This window comes from Diadema setosum, chromosome 5 (genome assembly GCF_964275005.1).
Source record: "Diadema setosum chromosome 5, eeDiaSeto1, whole genome shotgun sequence".
NCBI lineage: Eukaryota > Metazoa > Echinodermata > Echinoidea > Diadematoida > Diadematidae > Diadema > Diadema setosum.
Genome location: NC_092689.1, coordinates 20,577,317 through 20,599,199, shown reverse-complemented (window position 1 = coordinate 20,599,199; position 21,883 = coordinate 20,577,317). Strand labels below are relative to the sequence as shown.

Sequence of the window (21,883 nt, the reverse complement as noted above, 5' to 3'; positions counted from 1 at the left end):
CTCAAGTTATCTTGAAACTTAGTACATATTATGCATGTTCTACCTGAAAGTGATTATCTTATGAATTTTAGGGTCAAGGGCCAGATGAAAATGGTAACAATTTACTATTCAATTCAGAATTGCACTTTTTTTCCCACACCTGTACCTTGAAAATTACTCAATGCCTAAATGTATGAATGGGTCAAAGTCAAGTTAAAGTCCTTAGATCCCTAGATACATGCTCTCCTATTCATCCAATTAAACCTAGGTCAAGGAAGGTGAACATTCAACACATTTGTGACAAACTTGTCATTTCAATATTTTGCCAGTTTTGTGAAAATGTAATCACACATTGTCCACATGTACTATCTAGACCTATTGGAAAATCATGCATTATGGTGGAGGCATACCAGTCCCCAAAGCGACATTTCTAGTTACATTTGCGATCATCTATATTTATTAGGTGTAGGAAATTTGCGTGTTTTGAAATATTTCATTTTTTCATTAACGAAACTTACATCATGACCAAAAAAAAATTGTCTTTAATTGCTTTGAATATTTCTCCTCTTTTCTATTTTGTTTTCTGATTTAAAATTAAAAAAAAAAAAAAATGCAGGCAATGTAATGTGCAATTGCTGAACAAAGAAACAACCAAATAACGGAGAACAAACCCTTCTTTTTTTTTTGGGGGGGGGGTAATCTTATTTTACTCGGTCGTACATACACCAAATTTTGGTGACATAATTTCCTTTTTCATTCGGCATTCTAGTATATCAATTCCTTCTTTTTATGGCACAAAAATCACCACATCGAATCATCCAACAAAACACCCATTATAACTGTAAAAAGGGAGCTCAATTCCAGTATCAAGCCACGCAAAATCAGCGTGCTTTTCCGACGAGGCACATGAAGGCTTGAGTCTCATTTCGGAATAAGAAATGGCACCACATATTGTTTCGTGTTTCACGTTGTGCTCTTGCTCTAGCTTGAATCATCAGGAAGGTGAACATCTCTACTCACGTCATGAGTATGAAATAATTTATGGGAAAAAAAATGTGCTAAGATGTGCTCATGTAAACATAGTGCCTCCTACAGCATCTTCCGCCTATCTTCTACCTATGCAAGATGCTCTCATGATCAGTACTACTTTAAACTCGTCCCTCGATTTCCTACCCACCTCCCAGAGTCCCATTTTTTTGATATTTTTGTATTTTTCCTTTTTTCAAACATTTTTTTAGCTGGCGGTTGTGCCACCATACGCGCGAATATGCATGTGAGACTACTATCAAATGAAAGGTCACAGCATGGTCTTTTCTTTGATATAAGTTAGTGTTAGCACATCTTGGCACATTTTTTTTCATAAATTATTTCATAATTATGACATTCATGACATGAAAATGCTTCTCTACTTCATATCTCTGCTGTTTCTGGGCCGATTTTTTCCCGTTTGAACATCGATAGAATCATTGCAACCTGGTGAATACAAAAATGGTTACTGCGCAGGGGGTATGGTCATCAGAAGTAACTGCGCACCCATGCGGTGTTCTGGTTACTACTCCTCCTCCCTCATCAAATGTGGATACTGTACAAGACCTATGAGAAATGTCGGTGTGGAGCATGGAACTTCAAAGAGTGGACGGCCGATCTGAGTTACGAGGGTCAGCGAGCAATATGGCAGGTCTTACGTGACTTTGACGCTTATCAGGGCGGTGGTTCTCTGAAGTGGAGCATTTCTCCACTTTTTTCCCTGCTTGAGGACAGACTGTAATCGAGCGTGAAATCCCAAGAGGGTTTCGAAGGCAAGGCAGGAGAGAGATTCCACTCCTTCTCTTCCCACCTCTCTGCACTGATACTTGTATACACAGAAAGTCCCTGTATTGTGCAGAGCAGTATAGAACATCCCTTCCAAATACTTCAATTTCTAATTCTAAGTCTTATCCAAACTGGTTCTGGTCCCAGAGATTTTGACCATACTACTGTCACATCTTTTTTTACTTGTCCGTGGTACATCAGCAGTTTGACTATTATTCTATCTACAATAGGTTATGAATCATTAATGATAGATAAACATTCCCATGAGTAAAGATGCTGTACTAATACAAAGTGTGTGCTACAATTACTCACAAGTGGAGTATAGAGCTTTCAAGCTTTAATATTTCATTGGCTTTGGTCTTCTCTGTCTGTAGCTATGAAGTTTACATATCACATTGGACATCACATCACAAAATTTACCCCCCCCCCCCCCCCCGGAAAAAGAGAAAGAAAAAAGATGCCAGATGAAATTCTGTCAGATTTGACAAATTTTGTCTAGGGTTAAGGTGACAGAAAACTCATCAAATTTGATGATCTTAACCCACTGTCCAGATAAGTGAGAGTGAAAGCCCAACATCCAGAAAAATGTTTGTTGAAGAATGGATTTGAGAGTCTTTTGAAGTACACATGCTCTATATTCACAGGAAAGGAAAAAAAAAAAGATTTGAAATTCCACACCATTCATAAATAAAGAGATCATAATTTTTTAGCAGGGTAGTATGCGCACTGGAGTTCATGCTGAGAAAACTTGAACCAAAAGACAGGGGTTTACAAAAACTGTGAAAACACTACTTAAACTTCATTTTGTGCTTTTGAATTTCAGACTTAGATAAAAGGATTATATTTTTGAAATAAAAAATGCAGAAAGTGACCATACTCGCTACCCAGAGGACATATATTCAGGCTCAAGAAGACATTGTCCCATGTGATGTTTGTGGGCTTTGCAATTCATCCTCACAATGTATACAATGTTCATCATACATGAATGCTGTGTGTTTATGTGTGTGTATGTATTATCTTAATATCTGATAAAGAATCACTCCAGAGTTATTCTTAGTTTGGGAAGTCCAAGATAAGGAGTGCATATCGTATGGGACTTGGGAGTCAAACCCAAGTACAGTTGTATGTATGCCTGTGATTTTTGTCATTATCAACTACTAAACACTGAATAATCTGTGGGGTTTTTTTGTTTGTTTGTTGGTTTGTTGTTTTTTTTTTTACATGAATAAAGGGCAATTTGTTAATCACTTGCAATAAAAACAATTTTATGCCAAAAACAATAATTTGAAGGAACATCTTCATCATCATCACATACTTGTGTTGTAGCAAGCTAGTGCTCTGCAATTAGAGGTGAACAGTACCTAATGTATATAATTGAAAGTGTGTATGTGTGGTTCTTTTTTTTTAAAGAATAAAACCCAAATATGTGACTATGCATCACAAAGCAAAAAAAATAAAAAAAAAGAAAAAGAAAAAGAAAAAAAAATATATATATATAAATTCTAGCATAAACACAGCTTATAATTTGTGCCAAGGTGTAATTCCTTTGAATTTCCACTTCAAAAATTTAAGAATAAACTTTAAAAATGCCTTCAATTTGTCATGTATTAAGACACAACCTAATTTGCATAATTATTAAATTGCATAATCCCTAGTGTTTCATACAAGTCAACTACATGATGAACTTCTAATATCCACATGTTAATCAAAGATTACTTGTTTTCCCTTGAGTAAATATGTGGGTTTTTTTTTTTATAATTGTCCCATATGTAAAGCTATACATCACATTTATACAAATTAGCCCATTGAGGACGGGTCCCGAGTATACTCAGGCTTAGGGTCAATGGGAAATGCATGTTGTAGCAAAATCAAACTGTCCTCAATGGGTTAAGCCCTTGAAATTTTCATAAACTGACACATTACAAATGTTTTCCTTCGTGGAGTTTGAAACTTCAACTCATAAGCTTAAAAATGATATCAAACAGTCAATATTGGAACAAAGGCAAAATTTTGCCTCCTCAGGGGACCTTATCTTGGACTTGCCCTTTTCTCAAAATCTGTATCTTCCTCAATCAAATAGCCATTTTATAGCTTATATATATATACAACAGAGATGTAGATACTCCCACACATATATGATTATTATATGTTTGTTTCAGTCTTGTTTCCTGCTAATCTTTAACACTCTGTACCTGATTTTTCATCCCTTCCCTACCTGACCCAGGTTGCTAACTCGCTGTCCCAAACCTTTAGCTTTAAGTTCATGCGATCACCCTCCCAGCCCATAGCCCCAGCTTCCCATGCCCCAAGACCCCCCTCCCAGTCCCCTTCCTCCCCTTCTTCCTCCCCTTCTACCTCCTCACCATCATCAAATATTGCTGTGAATGCTCCTAGTATTCCTCGTGGGCAGCTGCCAGTGAAGGTTAGTCAATGCCTGGAGATTTACTGGTGCATGAAGGTTTATGCATGTAAAATCATGCCTGTGTGCTTAATGTTAGTTACTGCCTGGGTGCACTAAATTTAAATCAGGTTATTCTACACTGTACAAGATACAGGAAGATCAGATTAATAGTGTTGATTACTTGCTGACTTGCAGTGATGAACATTGGCCATAGCCCATACAGGATATGCATAAATTCAATATGTATATTGATCTGTTTCTTTTTTTTAATCATCATTTTGACATACAAGCCTCTCCAAATGAAATAGAATAATGATTGAATACCTCAATTTTGTCACAGACCAGTAATGATCGTGATTTATCAAACAAGCTGAAGGCCAGATTGCTGCTCAGACAGTGTGGGGAAATATTTTTTGACTTATTCTCTCGGAAGGAAGCTTAGCGCCAGATTTGACAGAACGAGTCACCTTCTTCAAATTGTAAATAAATGAGAGCATTACACTTCAATTTCTATCATCTCTCATGCCTTTGTCAGTATTTTGTATGGACTGTATGCTGGCCACTGTTATCGTGCCCAAAACAAAAACAAACAAACAAACAAAAACCAAACAAATCATTTCTGATGTAATTTCTTGAGACTACCTTGCCCCGTACAGAGAAGAAGACTTCTGTACTATATTAATTGCATAGCACAAAATATTGGGATTAAGTAGCTGACATGCAAACACAGATATTTGGCACAATGTGATATACCCCATCTCAAATGTGTCTGTCAAGAAGAAGTAATTAGTTGTAGGTATGTATCAGTTCGGTGATCTAATTCTGTCTTTGGAAGTTGCTTCGTAAGATAAGAATTTTGCTTCTTTTTTTTTCTTTTTTATCACCACGATGTGTCACTGGAGGCAGTGTGTTATCCAAGTTGTGTCCATCTGTCCATCCATAAATGATTTTGTTGACAACATAACTTGAAAATCATTTAAAGTATCGAAATGAAACTTGGCATATGTAGAAATATGAGTGGAAGGAGCTAAGCTTATTAACTTGTGTGCACATGCACTCAAGGTCAGAGGTAATGGATTAGAGTCAAATTCTACAATGTCACTATTTCCTCTGCACTGCAATGTCTTATTTACTTCCATGAAATTAAATGTACATGTGATTACCAGATAAAGATACTCTGGGGAAAGTCTTAGGCCATGGGGTCAAATGTCAAGCAAAAATGCTGCAATTTCTCTTCTTTTCTCCATATCTCATAAATGGTTCAAGGTTGCATCATGAAACTTAGTACATATGTGTACACTGTACCAGGTCATGTATTGCCTGACAATGATTCTTTTGAGAAGTTTTGGGTCATGGTGGCAATGGTTAGATTAATATGCTAATATTGCTAATCTAATGCTTGAAATTGTAATGTTTTCTCCATACCATGAAAATGGCTCAATGTATACACTTAATTAAACTTGGTATATACGTGAATTACTGCACAACGTTTCTGTAGCCAGATTTGGGCCATGGTGTCAAAGGTCTGGTAAAAGCACTGAGATTTTACTATTTTACCCTATTTTGAAAATAGCTCAAAATACTGCCATGAAAATTGGTGTATAGTTACTAGCAAGTTGTGATTATGTGGAGAAAGTTATGAGCCCTGGAATCAAAGGTCAAAAGTCAAATGAAACAAGGATTGTATTTACATCCACTCAACATTTTTTTTTTTGGGGGGGGGGGGGTTGTGCTATTAATCTTTCAAACATGTCATTTCACTTTTTTGCCAATCAGGTGAAACTGTCGTGTCACTTTGTCAAGATGTTTTATATAGCTATTGCAGAATAATGCGATATGGAGAGGCATCTTGTAGTTTAATACTTGAGTATGTATAAATACTTGGATATCCTTTATGGATCTACTTGTACCAGGTCCTTTTTTTTTCTTTTTTTTTTTTTTTTTTTAGAAATGCTTCTTACTTTGCATGTATTTCATATGTTTTCAAAAGAAGTCACATCTGCAGCAATTGCTACCCCAAAGTTTATCAAGTAAATAACTTAAGTCTTAACGTTCTCATGTTCTGATGATTTGTACCATCAGAAGTTGGCAGCCAGCAAGATCCCTGTGTCAAGCACAAGACGTCAACATCAGCAAACTCCTAGCAGGAAAGATCAAAGCCAGCATCTACCTGGAGAGGCAATACAGCAGCCATCTTCCAGAGAGGGACATAAGCCGACAGCATTATCCAGGGAGCAAGAGAGCAGCTTCAAGTTACCATCAGGGATTCCTGTGAGGAAGGTGACCCAGAAACTTTCTTCTGTCAAGCCCATCCAGACAAGCACACCTTTGTCAAAGCAGAAACAGGATCGTGGCATGGAGTCAAGACTGCAGCCAGAACTGAGAGGGGATGGTGAGGGTATTGCTGTTGAAGACAAGGCATCTCCTAATGAAGCAGAATTAGATGTATCAGACATTGGGGAATATGATGAAGATGTGCCAAATGAGCATAATGCACCAACTGATGATGTAGACATGGATGGAACAGGTGTTTTGAGTGGAGACAAGAGGCCTAGAAATACAGGGACAGTTGACAGAAAGACAAATGAGACAGGAGCATCACTGGATGAGAAGAAACAACCTACAGACAATGTGAACAGAACCACTGATGTGGAGGAGGTGCATCTGTCAAGCTCATCATGTAGAAGTACTGAAACTGATGCATGCCACAGAGACAAAAATCAGCCTCCTATATCAAGAAGGGCAGTAGACCCACAAGAGTCATCACAAGTACATGTAGATATAGACATCGCAGACCTTGGAAGTGAACATGTGGATGAAGGGGATAAATTTTTGGAAGACATTCATGACAGAGAGAAAGAAGTTGTCAAAAAGGATGGAGATACACAGAGAGCAGAGGCAGATCAATTGATTCAAGAGGAGGAAGATGAAGGTGAGAACATGAACAAACGAGCGAAGACACCGAGGGCATCCAGGCAGGATTGGAAAGGCATAGATGGCAGGTGGTCCAAAGGAGATGGATCTTTTGTTGACGAGGAGGGTGGCCTGCTCAGAAAGGGTAAAGACTTGTTTGTTTTTGTTTTTGTTTTTGTCTCAACCTGAATGACAAAGTGCAGACAATTTGTCTATTTTTAGCTTGATTTCAGTGTCCATTCCCGAGAGGGTGTAGATTCATAGATTTGGATTAATTTCATCAAAGAAGCTGCTGTTTTAATGAATGCATGAACTGCAGCTACACTGTATTTAAGAAGGACCATTGACAGCACCACTGTTCAGTGTGATGCATTGTCGAGAATACAATTTTGTATATCCGACTGATTGACAAATTGCCCTACATTGATGTAAATAAGCACTGAATTGATCAGTGTCTTAGTAGTATCCATGATATAAGAAATCATGGGTGTACATACTCGAAGTACACTGTATGTATGCCCATGATTTCTTTTATCATGGCTACTACTACTACTAAAACATTGATCAATTCAATGCTTTCTTACGTCGATGTAGGCAATCTGCCAATCAGTTGCATAAAATCACCTCAACAGAAGAATTTCATGAATTTGAACAAATTTGTATCTTACTCTTATCTGTGGTTGTCATTGCCTTTTCAAGATAGTATGTGACATTAACACTTTACTTATAGGTTTTGAAAGTTTGTTATGACTTATGCTGACTTAGGGAAAGAGAACTTTTCATCTCTTTAGGTAGTTTGCTTTGGATTACAGCTTCCTATCAATTGTAGATTAGAGGTCACTGTTATGTTGCATTGATGCCCATGAAACCATTATACACTCATTGTAGGTACAGAGCTGTCATTTGTGCTTCCCAAGGGGCTGGACCTTTCTGGTGGTCGTGGTGATGAGTTGCTGGCTATGCTGGAAGCCATTGGCAATGAAGGAAGACAGCTGAGGCAGGAATTGAATGAGGCAAAGGCAAGGGAGGACTTCCTTACCAAAAAGGTTGGTTAAATGAGCTAGACACAAATGCATGTAGAATAAATTTAAACTTGAAACTCAAACTGAGGCTCTCCCAGAAGCTGGTCCCCTTTTTTCTCCATGCAGCAGTCCAAGACACATTTATAGCTCACCTGAGCCAAAGGCTCAAGTGAGCTGTTGTGATCTTTCATCAACAACTGTCCCTCTGGCAGCATCTATCATACCCCATGCATAATGCATAACCTTTTTACATTTTCATCTTCTTCAAAAAAATCTGTGGCAGATTTTCATCAAACTTGGAAGGTAGCATTCTTAGGGGGATAGGTTCTCCATTGTGCAAATGGGCACCATGCCCTAAGCCCCCAAATTAAGAAATCTTTAAAACAAAAATTCTATAGAGCCAGATGTGATAGAGCTAAGTTATGAGTGACAACATTGGTGACTATAGTTTCAGGTTTGTTCATGCCGGATCCAGGGACGCTTCCCCTGGGGCCCTGAGGGGCAACACAAAGCTCTCAAATTAAGGAATCTTTAAAATTTAAATCTTCTCTTAATCTGTAAAATTACTCAGAAAACCCCAAAACATAGTACACTGATCAAAAAGTGATGACATGAGAAGCTCATATATTTCTGTGATGTTACAATGTCATTCCATTAAAATGCTAAATTCTGTACAACAAGTTCAGCTGTGTAGAATTGCTTTCTTCAGTTGTTCCGCTTCCGTGAGCACCCAGTCGTGCATTCTCGCGTGAAGCTATGTCAGCATCCTCATTCATTATGATTTGTTATGAATTTTGAAAACGTTCTTATTCCTCATCCAATCAATATAAATTCTGAAACTCTATACCCAGTGTAACAAATTTACAGACAAAAGTCTGAAAATCATCGCCAGGTTGTCCTTTCAGTGATAAGCTGAGTTAGTGCTATGAGTTAGTACTGTATATTGGTGACTGTAGTTAATAAAGTCTTTTCATGGTAAATCAGGATGGGGGGGGGGGGAACAAATTTAGCACCTAACTTTTACACTTCATCCTCTTTCGAAAGCATGTGGTCAAATTTGTCAGCTAACTTGGCAGATAATATAACTAGGATGAAAAAATATATATTTATACTAATGACCACCCAAACCCGCAACCCCTAAATTAGAGAATCTCAAAAACAAAACAAAACCAAAAAAGTAAATCTACTCTGAGTAAATACATTAGTTAATACACTTTCAAGGGTATTTATGCTAGATCCAGGGGTGGCCCCAGTAAGCCTGGGGGCGAATTGGGGCCAGTTTTTAGCTCACCTGAGCTAAATGCTCACATCATCTATTGCGATCACTCACCATCCAGCATGTGTCATGCGTTGTGCATAGTCCATCGTCCGTCTTGCATAAACTTTTTACATATTCATCTTTTCTTGAAAAACCCATTACAGATTTCCACAAAACTTGGCAGGTAACGTCCCTAGGGGGATAGGATCTCAATTTGCTCAAATGGGCACCATGCCCCCTTGGGGGCCCCCAGGGAGGCCTAACACCCCCCCCCCCCCCAATGTAGTTTCAAGTTTGTTCATGTCGGATCAAGGGGTGCCCCCCCTTGGAGCCCGGGGGGGGGGGGGGGGGGGGGGGGGGTTGGGGATTGGAGGACTATAATACATTGTATGTACCACAAAATCAGTGGTCAACTATCAGCTGTTCATTAACCTGTCAAAATTTCACTTTCTCTCTCTCTCTCTCTCTCTCTTGGCAGCTCAATGAAAGATTCTCCAGTCAGGAGGAGGAAGTCATTAACCGCCTGGTTGGTGAACTAGAGATGCTGCGAAGAGAGAACCAGCGCATGTTCCACGAGCTGGCCACAGCACGGGAATCGGCTTCGGAGGATCAAAAGCGCTGTGAGAAACTGCAGGTATACATGCTGTGGTCATGTCACAAAGGTCGTAAGGAATCTGCTATTAGCAGTTATTTCGTCAGAATGAAATACTTTATGTGGAATTTGAATAGTTTGAAAAGGGAATTTAAACAACACAATTTCAGATTATCATCCAGGTTGTGTAAGTAGATAAGTTGCTGTTCAGCACTCTACTGTGGCTAGGACTTAACCTAATAGAGGCATACTGTAAATGCAACTAACTTACCCACATATACAACTGTACTGTAATCCTGAAAACTAATGATTGGATATTGTTATGGTAGCATACTGACAGCTAATATATTGAGGAGGTTTTATAGAGAGATTAGATGTTGGGTTTTAAAGAGCTGTCTTGTCTCTCTGATTCTATCGGAGGCTGCTTTATTGAAATCGGGAAAAAACTTTGAGGTCAAAGGTCAAAAGTCAAAGGTCAAAAGGTCAAAGATCAAGTAAAAGTGCTGAATTTCACTTTTTCCTCCATATCTCGGAAGTGGCTAAAGGTATCGTCGTGAAACTTTGTACATATCTATGCATGTTCTGCCTGACTCTGATTCTCTTGGGAATTTTAGGGTCAAAGGTCAAGGGTCAAAAACCAGGTAAATATGCTAACAATTTACCATTTAAAACAAAAATTATACTTTTCCCCATACCTTGACAATTACTCAATTATGCAGTGACTGAAGGTATTTTCTTGAAACTTAATGTATACATGTACTACCCAATAAAGATTCTCGGGATAGAGCTTTGGGTCATGAGGTCAAAGGTCAAAGGGTCAAAAGTCAAGTATAATCCCCAAATCCCCAAATACATGCTCTCTTAGAAAATATAGACATTCATCAAATTAAACCTAGTTCAAGGAAAGTGAACATTCAACACATTTGTGACAAACATGTCATTTTAATATTTTGCCAGTTATGTGAAACTGTCATCACACATTGTCAACATGTACTATAGACCTATTAGGAGAATCATGCTTTATGGCGGAGGCATACCAATCGCCATAGCGACATTTCTAGTTCAAGACATATTTTTCAAGAGAGTTGGAAAGTGTATATCCATGGAAACAGCACATAAGTTACTGTTTATTATTCTTGGCAATGTACAGTTACAGAAGTGTAAGGCCAGGGTATTAATCACCTTCATTGATATTGCCAGTTTTTGTCTAGTAAGATGCATTTGATGTGCAAGTACTTGGTATCTTCTTTAGTCTTTAACTCTTTTAAACTTTCCTGAGTTATTGTGGAATTTTGGCAGCCCTGATGTTATGAAGCATGCATATGAAAAACCCAGAAATTTTAAGGCTTTCCTACCTGTTTGCCATGAAAATTATGGTACAATTGTACTTTAAAATGAATCATCACTTTTTTTTTCTGCATGTGTTCAAAGGAGTTGAGTTCATCTTCAATAGAGTTTTAAAGGTGTTGGAGAAAGAATCCCCTGCCACTGAATCAGAACTTGCATTATAAAATGCATCAACCTCTCCATGAGGCAACGCAATGGTTTATACTTGCCATTATTGTTAAGTAGACTGATATCACTTCATCATGCACTTGTTGACCATTTACTCAGGGTGCAGTCGACAGACTTCAGATGGATGTAGAGCGACTAACAGCTGAAAACTTCCGTCTCAAGTTTGCCGCTGAAACTGGATATGAGGTCACAGGAGAGGACCTCTTGGCAGCTATGGCAGGTGGGCAAAATATACCTCCTTTGGTGAATTTGTGTCAAGTTATTCATTTCAGTATTCTGTGGATCAAATATGGTTTTGCATGTGTAATCATGAGTTGGCATAATTTTACTCACATCATCACCACATTTCTTGCAAGGCAGAATCAATGCAAAATAAATTACTGTGAAACTACAGTATGTTTGTGAGATCGTGTGGTCACATTTAACTTGGGGTAACCTATTCAGTGCCAGCATCAGTGCCAGCACTGTTTCCTTTAATAAAGGTCCCTACAGTTATTACATTAGCATTTTCAAAGGGAAGACTGTGGGCAAAACATCTTGTCCAAGAACGTTAGTGGTAGATTTAAAACTCAAGAACTCATATCTGGTTTTGTAATGCAGGGTCACAACTGAACATGTAATATCTGCATGTTTTTATAATGCTCTGTGAAGTTATGATTACTACTTGGCATGTACAGCCAATTGTCCATTGAGTCATCTTGGAACTTCTATGATTGCATTGCTTGTATTATAGGATATGATCCCTTTTGTGTAAGTAGAGAAATCCAATGAAATATTTTGAATGGTCAACCACGCAATCAGTTTTGCCTGCAAATTGTATTATTTGCTGTGTGTTTTTAGATTCAGACATTGGATTCCAGTTGCTGCCTTCACCTGTCATGGATCGAACAAACAAAAACTCCCAAGAAGACATCCCATCACCAATTCTGACTGCCCAGGCAGAACATGAAAGTAAACTCTTAGCCATGAGAGCAGAAACCAGCAGCATGCGCAAGCTGCAAGAACTCCTCACACAGGCTCATGCTGAGAATCGCAAACTGAAGGCAGAGCAGCAGCAGAGAGGCAGGACCTGCGAACTTGAGGGTGAGATGTCAAAGGTCAGAGAGGAGCTATGCCAGGCACGATCAGTAGGAGATCTTCTGAAAGAGGAAAACACACAACTAAAGGGCAGAATGGTTAAAGCCAAGATGGAGATTGAGGGGCTACGGCAGAGGTTTCAGGAAATGGAGGCTGAAGCACAATCCAAGGGGGCTGACTCAAAGAATGAAATCCCTGCTGCTGGTACAGAGACACAGACCAGTCAGTCAAATTCTTCTAAGGACACAAAAGAGACTGGCGACTCATTTTCAAGGGAACCAAAGAATAAGCATAATGAGGAACAATTGAATAGCTGCTTCAGGGCAGCACCTGCTGAGATTGCGCAAGGGAATGTTGTAAATGACAAGGTAACAATGGGTAGGAATGAATTCTCTGTCGGAGCTGTCAGTAGTACATCCCATCAAAGCCAACGAAAAGTTGATGGAATTGCAAAGTTTGACAGGAGCCATGAGGCTAGGATACACATTGACTCTACAGAACTTACTCGATTGGTAGATAATGCAAGTACCAGTGACAGCACTGGAGGGACAAGGAAGTCGAAGTCCTCACCATCCTCTGTGAAAAGTGCCTTGACACTCTCATTGAGTCAACATGAAACTGCTTCAGATAAAGGTGAGTCCGAGGGTAATGTGACAAGGGAGGAGGGTGATGCAAGCAGTCGAGTCAAGGAGTCTCCAGGAGCTGTGGTAGACTGGAAGTATCTTGCTACAAGTCCAGGACCAGCAACAAATTCTCCATGCTTCTCGCAGCTTCTAGCATCAGAGCAGGAGATCGAAACAGCCTCTGAAGTGGAGAGTGAGGCAGAATCCAGAGCGAGTGATCTGTTTGCTTCAAGCACTGTCTCATCACCAGTCAGCAAGTTTCTTTCCTCAACAAAGGGAAGGAGGGCTAGTCTTGGAGGACTGATTGTGGCTCGAGCACAGAATTCTCCCCCAGGGACGCACCTGGAAAGCCATTCTGCCATTCATCCTAATGTAAAGGAAGAAGACGGTACCCTGATTGATAAGTCCTACCTTGATACCAGTCCAGATTACTTCACAGCTGATGAAGGGTCAGTCAATAGAGGACATGCTACCAATCAGACTGATGACTACTCTAGACCAATCATCAGCGCACCGGGAAGTGACACTACTCTGACACCTTATCACACACCTGTGAATCCTAGGAGTAGGTTGAAATTTTCTTCTCTGACAAATACTCTGGAATCCCTGAAGAGCATATCCCGCAAGGCTCGTGAGGACATTGAGACAGAAGTCTCTGTCAGTGGCTGGAGTTCACAGAGGGAGACTTCTCAGGTGAAAGCCAATTCTATGAGTTCTGAGCAGGAGAGACGTTTGATCCAGGAAGAGCTCTGTAGGATACGACTTGACAACAACATTCCAGGTGAAAAGTATCCAGAACTTGGTGGTGAACAGCGTACAAGCAATGGCTTCCAAGTGACATTTTCCAGCAGATTCTTGCCACGTTGGCGAAAATTCCAGTACAGGAGAAGGCGCACTAACTCTAATGGACCGTTAAAAGCCAATGACTCAGCAACAACAGGTTCCCGAATCCATGTGCATCCCATGGCCAGTAGTGCAGACGTGGCAGTAATGAATGTGTCTAATATCATGGACCCATATGACCATCAAATCTATGGGGTCAGAAATGTGTATAATGGGCATGGTGTACATGGAAATGGATCACCTTCAAGAAGCAGTAGTGATGAATATTCTGATGAATACAAACCTTTGCCACTTGAATTGAGACAGCCTCGTAAACTTGCGGAGCATTCTCCGAGCAAGACATGTGGGTCATTCAGGCCTCTGGGTCAGAAGGGACAGAAAGGTCAAAATGATGGAGTGTCTCCATCAGCCACTGGTGGAAAAACATTGACAGTATATGCTCATGATCAAATTTCTGAGTCTAGTGAGAGAGATGTGCCATTGCTTGGGCCAGAGAATGGACACCATCCACAATCAGATCGAAGGGTTGGTAGCTCATCAGAAGACATCGCTGCTTCTGACAGTGTGTCAGTGGTCAGTTCTCCAATGTCAAAGCAGAGTCCATCATCTGTGCATCCAGCGGCTGACAACGGCATGCCACCAGGAGGTTTGGATACAGATGCCTTAGTGTGTAGCAGTAGACACCAAGTGAATCACTGTGTGACTAACGCCAGTGATGGTGCAGAAGGTGAGATGAGTGGGCCAGCTGAAACATTGACTACAGAGGATCTTGATGCCTTGGCTGAAAGGATAATCCTTGAGGGGGACTCTGGGGTGTCTCTCACCAGCAGCATTGACCTGAAGAATGGACTGCAGAGCACCTACAAGCATGGACTTCTGACCCAAGAGGAGCAGACCTATGCCAATGCTTTAATAGCCAAGTATGTACATCAATTGGCTGACAAATGAAGATTGAAGGGCTATTATATCTGATTGGACTCTTGCAGTAGTTACAGGATTTACTTGTAAACACATAATTATCCCATAGATTTTTTTTACTTGTAAACATGTAATTATCCCATTGACTTTTTAAAATTGTACTGTCTACATTAGTAGCAGTTCCTTGTGGTATTCAGATGCTGTTCCATGATGGCATGATGGTATTTGCTCTGGCTTAGCTATCTATTTGTGTTTCATATTGTACATTTGAAAGAAGACTTGATCACTTTTGTGAGTCCGCTTCTTGTATTTATCTGAACTCGAATACTGTTTCCAGCATGATTATAACTTGTAATGCCAGGGCCATTAGCATGTGTCACTCTGCAAATGTGTGCAAATCATTTTTATTGAGTGATGCTGAATTATATAAAGTCAAAAAGTCTGGAAAGTCATAGTGCACAATGGTGAAAACTAAAAAGCTACCAAAGAAAAAAAAATGGGGAAGACTCCCCCTTCCATATATAACAAACTGAGACATTGTGCCAGTGGAGACCTTACAAACTCTCAACATTATTTTCTCTGTTTTAATGAGGAGAGTTGTTGTAATTTTTCACCTGTATATACTCAAGCTATGGTGATACGTACAGTCAGGGTACCCAGCCACAGTTTTCTTACTTTTAGCAGTTGTAACTTCTAGAGAATGCATCAATTCACTTTAAAATTCACATGTAGCATGCTTAGACAATAATAATGGAAATATGAACACGTTTTATGATCTTCTCATAGTTGCTGTAAATTACTGAAGATTTATTACCAGAAAGTCTCCCGAAACCCATTTAATGCATTAAAACAAGCATTTGTGTGACTTCAAGTTCAAGTTTCAGACCTCAACATCAACTTTTGAGGTCTGAACTTCAAGACAACCTCTGTGTTGGTAGCGATCAAATTAATCTGGCATCCCTTTTATGCAGTAAAAAAAACCTTTCTACTGGTCCTTTCTACTGGAGAAAGTTTTGATGTCAGAAGTCATGTTTGTGGATGGAGAGTAATGCTGGCTCATAGATGTCATTGTGACATTTTTACCCATGATGTATGGCTATACATGGAAAAACAGTTTCCCCCAGTTGTTTTTGTTGTTGTTTTTTTGTTTCAACATGTTTTGAAAGTATTACTGAACACACACTGAAGTCTGGTGTGCTTTTTGCCAATATATGTGACCCGCCACGTCAAAAGGAACCGAAAGTGGCTAACCGCTGAGCCGAGAAATTCAAGTTTAAAGTCAGATCATCAAAATCGGTCAAAACCATCCACTTTCTGTTTTTGACATAATTTTCTAGTCTAATGTTTTGTCTATTATGTGCTGAAATTTAGAAGCTAAATGATCAAAGGAAAGGGAAGAAATTAGCATTTTTCTGGGCCATGATTTTCCAAATTTAAACAGAGCAGAAACGTGTCCGAAGATTTTGATTTAGCTCCGCAGATAGACTCCACCCCTAGCAACAAGGGAGTGATCTTATTGGTGAGTGCTTGGCATCTTGGTTACTGATTGGTTGTGTGTAGACCACTGGCACTAAAAATTTAGAATGAACATAGTGGAGGTTGCCAGGGGCATACCTTCTATTGTCAGTGGGTGAAAACTGTCTTGCCTCCCCTTGATCATGATTGTGTCAGAAGGAAAACTTTGAAAGCAGTTTTCTCAAAATGTCGATTTAATAGACCACTCAACATGCTCCCTTAAGATCATCAATATCTCCACAACCGGGTGCTTTTATGAGTCGTGTATAATATGTATGCAATTAAAGCGGAAGAGAAGGGAATAATGTCATGTCATTTTCAGAAAGTCGATCTCCCTCAACTTTCAGATCCTTTTGTTGTAGTGAATCACAGTTGAGTTTTGAGCCATCTTCAAATGCTGAGGAAAAAAAAAAGTTCAGATTTGTCTTGATTTCCAGTATTTTGAGTGAGGTACATCATCATTTGACATGGTTTAAAAAAAGAAAAATTTGTTTCTCTAATTCAACATCCTTGATATTTTAGGCATGAATTGTACATATGTACTGATATATTGTGTAAGAATTTTAACAATTTTGAGCAGTGAGAATTTAAATTACCATATGTTTATATATTGCTTCTATAGGATGAAAAAGACTTGACTTGATGTCTGCTTTCCACTGCATCAAAGTCATATGATTGTATTCTGATGAGTATTTAGTGCTCTTATTTCAGTGAATATGTAGTCTTGTATATAAAGATGTAATATTTTGGCTTAATACACATGCCCATGTCAATATGATCTCAAAATTCATTTCTATATCTATGTTTAGACATGTGAGAAAAAGCCAAAAACTGTGCATAAAGATATGAATACGTAAGACCAAACTGTTACAGAATTTTTTGATGAAAATTATTTCTTCCAACACATCAGTGCTAATAAAATTTACTAATTACATAATATGTAATAGTAATCGTCAACATATTGTTATATGTCAATTGTTATTGATTCTCAAAAGTTGCAACTCTGAACTTTTTGACAACAGCAAAGTATTCATTGTGAAATATATGAAAGTGGTTTAATGTTGATTCACAGTAATGGCTAAAAATTTAGCATCTTTTGATTAGATAAAGCATGAGATGAATTCATTGTAATATATCATGGTTATGTTTTAATTTAATGAAAGTGCTCTTTTTCAGGAATATTTACAAGCAATTTTAGAAGGAAAAAATAGTATGTCTTTTAAGATTTTCTTTCCAATATGTTAGTAATTTGTATGTAATTTGACACCCAGATTAGAATACTAATTAATGCACATTTTGATTTGTATACTCAACTACAGCAAAAAACATTTTCACAAGTCCTCCCCCTCCTCCCCCCTCCCTCCTCCTCTCCTGCTCCTCCCCTCCTCCCCCTCCCCCCGGCCTTATGCATTTGGGTACCCTGATTGTGCTATTGATCTATTTTTTAGAGGATTCTTTTTTTGAAGAGGTGGGAAAATCTCATGAAACCTAGAGTGAATATGCAATATTGCTTTTGCTGTGCTTCAGTACCCAAATATACACTGAACCTACACTTAAAAGACTTTACATATCTTACATAGATACATTCCTAAACCAGTAGCATAACTTTGGAAGCTCAAGATGTGTGAACAATTATTGATGAGGCACAAATGGTCCACAGAGCCATTGCCCATGACCTATATGATGTTTGTCTTTTGCATTGATGGCTGAATAACATGTTTATACTTTCAGATCATCCAACTGTTGTGCCAAAATAATCTGTAATTGGCCAAGGTGGTGTAATGCGAGCAGTATTTACATCATAATCCCACTGCAATTTACATTCTGAGCTTCATTGTTGATTTCTGTGTTGAATAGAGGTCAACAGACATCTCATTGGGCATTGTAGAGTGTGAATTCCTATCAGGTGTTTTATAATGATGCAGCTGCTTTAAAATGGAAAGCTGATGATTTCCACTTCATATAAATACATGTTTACTGTGCTTGTAAATGGAAAAATGATATTTTCACTTCTACCTACACTATTACCACAATTGAAGACAGTCTGGAATATAAACAAATAGTGCTATTTTTATAGTAAAACAAAATAAGTGAATTTTACACAAAGCTTAGCTGCTCCCAGGTTTGATAGGTATCTTTTTAAGTGTTCTGAAGTATCTGGTGTAATTATGCTACTTTGACAAGCCAAAACTGGAACACCTCCAGTGACTTTGAGAGATATGCTTCATGAGAACCTCGAACAAGCATCTCTTTGATTAATTTCTTTGTTGTCAATGGTCATTCTTTGTTAATACATCTACATTAGATTCTTAGCCTTACTGCAGTACATTGTGTATACACACATAAGTCTTTTTTTTTAATCATTAAACTGTATTTTCATAATTTTTGTTGATTATAGGCCTGTATCCATATGAAGAAATTATGCAGGATGGGCTTTGCTGTATAACATAAAAAATAGTTATGTGCCTTGCGAACTGAAAGTTTTAATGTATACATGCATTCCTAAAGTGATTTGATAAGCACACAAGAGCTAAGGGCTCACGGAGCGTGTGAACACTGTCTATTTATGTCCTATTATTCTCATTGGAGAGGTTAATTGGGCAATTTTCCACATTATGTACAGATGCATGAAAGAAAGCAGCACATTCAATTTTGCACACCTGAAATGACTACAGCGCTCAAGTGTATATTAATATCAATCAATATTAAAGTGGCTTCTTTAAACTTCTTTAAACTGATATTTGATAAATGTAGCAGCATTTGAAATGATCACAGTGTAAATGTTAACTAATCACTAACATCGTGTTTAATGCAAAAGGAAGGAACCAACCACATGTGGATAATCAAAGAAATAGGTTAACATTTTTAATGTTAATTTTTTTTTCAGCTAAAAAAAGAAGCACATGTGGATTTACATGCAGATTTCTATAACTGAAAGTCAATAAGGTGATTTTCTCCCTTCATGTTTACTTCAGTCATCGCCACCAAATTCTACTCAGTGATTTCTGCACCATTCTTCTTTTTTTTTTTTTTAATGTGGTATTTGTATGCATAGTGCACATGGTTTTAACCTACCGAAAGCAAAGCAGAAATTCTCTGGTCAAGTTGTATGATGAATGATTGTTATGTGTGCTGTATAAACCAAATATATAACAAATCGTCCTTGACTGTTTAGGGAAAATAGTGTTTTGTTTTGTTTTTGTTTTTTATGCCTCCGCCACGAAGTGGTGCCGGAGGCATTATGTTTTCGGGTTGTCCGTCCGTACGTACGTCCGTCCGCATTTGCTTATGCGATAACTTGAGAAATATTGACTGGAATTTTACCAAACTTTGTCCAAGTTTAAAGTATGATGGGGCAATTACTTAATTAGATTTTGGGTGAAATCGGCCAAAGGTCAAAGGTCAAAGGTCGAGGTCAAATCATGAAATTGTATCCGTTTATGCGATAACTCAAGACTGGATGGAGTAAATTTCACCAAACTTTGTCCGAGGATGATGTATGATGGGATAATTACATGATTAGTTTTTAGTGAAATCGGACAGAGGTCAAAGGTCAAAGATAAAGGTCAAATCCTAAAATTTATCTGTTTATGGATGAAGCAGCTTTCACCAAACTTGGTCCAAGTATGATGGGGCAAATAGTTGAGGAGATTTTAGTGACATTGGCAAGAGGTCAAAGGTCAAAAGTTCAAGGTCAATGCTAAAAATGTTGCTATTCCCCCCATATATCTATGCAATGCCCGAAGGTATTTTATTGAAACTTAGTGTAGACATGTACTACTGCGTAAAGATTCTCCAGAGAGAGTTTCATGTCATAAGGTCAAAGGTCAAAAGGTCAAAGGTTAGGTGAAAATGTTACAATTTCACTTTTCTCGCAAATGGTTCAATGTATCTTCATGGAACTTGGTACATATGCATGTACTGACTGGCAGGGATTATCTAGGGAATTTAGGGGTCATGGGTCAATAGTCAGGGGTCAAAGTCAAGGTCAACTCCTCAAAATTTTACTGTTTCCCTCATATACTACCATAGTATGTGCAATGCTTGCATTATTACTTTTAAAACTTAATATATACATGTATTACCTAATGGAGATTCTCTGGGAAATTTCCAGCCAGAAGGTCAAAGGTCAGGTTTAAATGAAAAAAAAAAAATCTATTTTTATTACACTCTTTCTTCATACCTTGAAAATTACTCAATGCATTAACTTATAACAGGGTCGGTCAGAAGTCAAGTAAAAATCCTCAATTCCCCAAATATGTGTACCTGCACTCTTAGACAATTATAGCAAACCCAGTTTGAGGAAAGTGAATATTCAAGACATTTCTGAAAAACCTGTCATATCAATATTTTGCCAGTTATGTGAAACTGTCATCACACATTGTGAAGACATTGTACTATACAACTATTGGGAGAATCATGCATTATGGCGGAGGCATCAGTCGCCATAGTGACATTTCTAGTTGTTTTTTGAAAAGAGTTATTGTGGATATTATGCAAATTATATTTATGCACTTAAATGTGAATGTCTTTTGACTTCAAATACATACTGCTTTTGTAATTGGAAAGTTTGTTGTTTTTATTTATTAATACTTGTACAAAGTATTGTGGTTAACTAACAGCATTGAAGTGCATTTGTAGCTTGCCTTTGCTTGTGTATTTATGATGTAACACCTCTGTGCAATTTATTTATATTGTCTAGTCCACAAGTTCATTTTTACAACATGTGTTTTTAATTGCAGTGACAGATTTTATTGTCAGTCTTAAAAATAACAGCTGTTCTAATGGCCAAACAATTTCCTCAGCTTACATGAACAGGAGTCCAAGACTAGTTTCCCCGGAGCTCTAAACCAAGTTAATTTAGATAATCGTCATGTCAACGTTCTAGAATATCCGTATTCCAGAGTATGTCATTTGCTGCTGAAACATACGCTAATGATCCAAAAGTTAACGAGGTTTCATATATTGTACATTGTAAATTAAACTGTTGCCACATGTTTGTAGCATTCTTATATGGTGTTCTAAAGCAGTATTGACAAGAGCAGTCAGGCACTTGCACATCCGTTCACGAGCAGTCAGTTATGAATTCAAGCCTTTTTCCAAGGTTGATATAATCGAAAACATCAGAATACTAAAACATATGATCAAATGTCGATTCATGTTCTAGAAAAGCTTCATGCATGTTGTCTTTCTGCAACAATAGGGGGCAGCCTGTTTCCTGCAAAGGGGAGGACATTTAGTATAGGCTTAATTATGAGTAAATTACCCATGCATACTCGATGAGTTTTCATTGACAATCAAATCCATGTACTTTTGGCAGCTGAATGACTGTACAATGTGTTGAAACAGGACTGCATTGCCAGCTAATAGACTGGTTATTAACATGTCGGTAAATCTTGAATAAGTTTTACATTT

At 38.3% G+C, this 21,883-nt stretch overlaps 1 protein-coding gene across 1 annotated transcript in view; it reads left to right on the top strand.

Annotated features, from left to right (window-relative positions):
- Positions 1-15,124, top strand: part of LOC140229197 (uncharacterized) — a 43,941-nt gene extending 28,817 nt beyond the window's left edge. Inside the window, exons 10-15 of the mRNA XM_072309469.1 lie at positions 4,016-4,213; positions 6,275-7,250; positions 7,994-8,151; positions 9,864-10,019; positions 11,592-11,712; positions 12,333-15,124. Of these exons, the coding sequence (XP_072165570.1) occupies positions 4,016-4,213; positions 6,275-7,250; positions 7,994-8,151; positions 9,864-10,019; positions 11,592-11,712; positions 12,333-14,983 (4,260 nt within the window). The 3' untranslated portion in view covers positions 14,984-15,124. The remainder of the gene's footprint in view (positions 1-4,015; positions 4,214-6,274; positions 7,251-7,993; positions 8,152-9,863; positions 10,020-11,591; positions 11,713-12,332) is intronic.
- Positions 15,125-21,883: the final 6,759 nt, after the last annotated feature.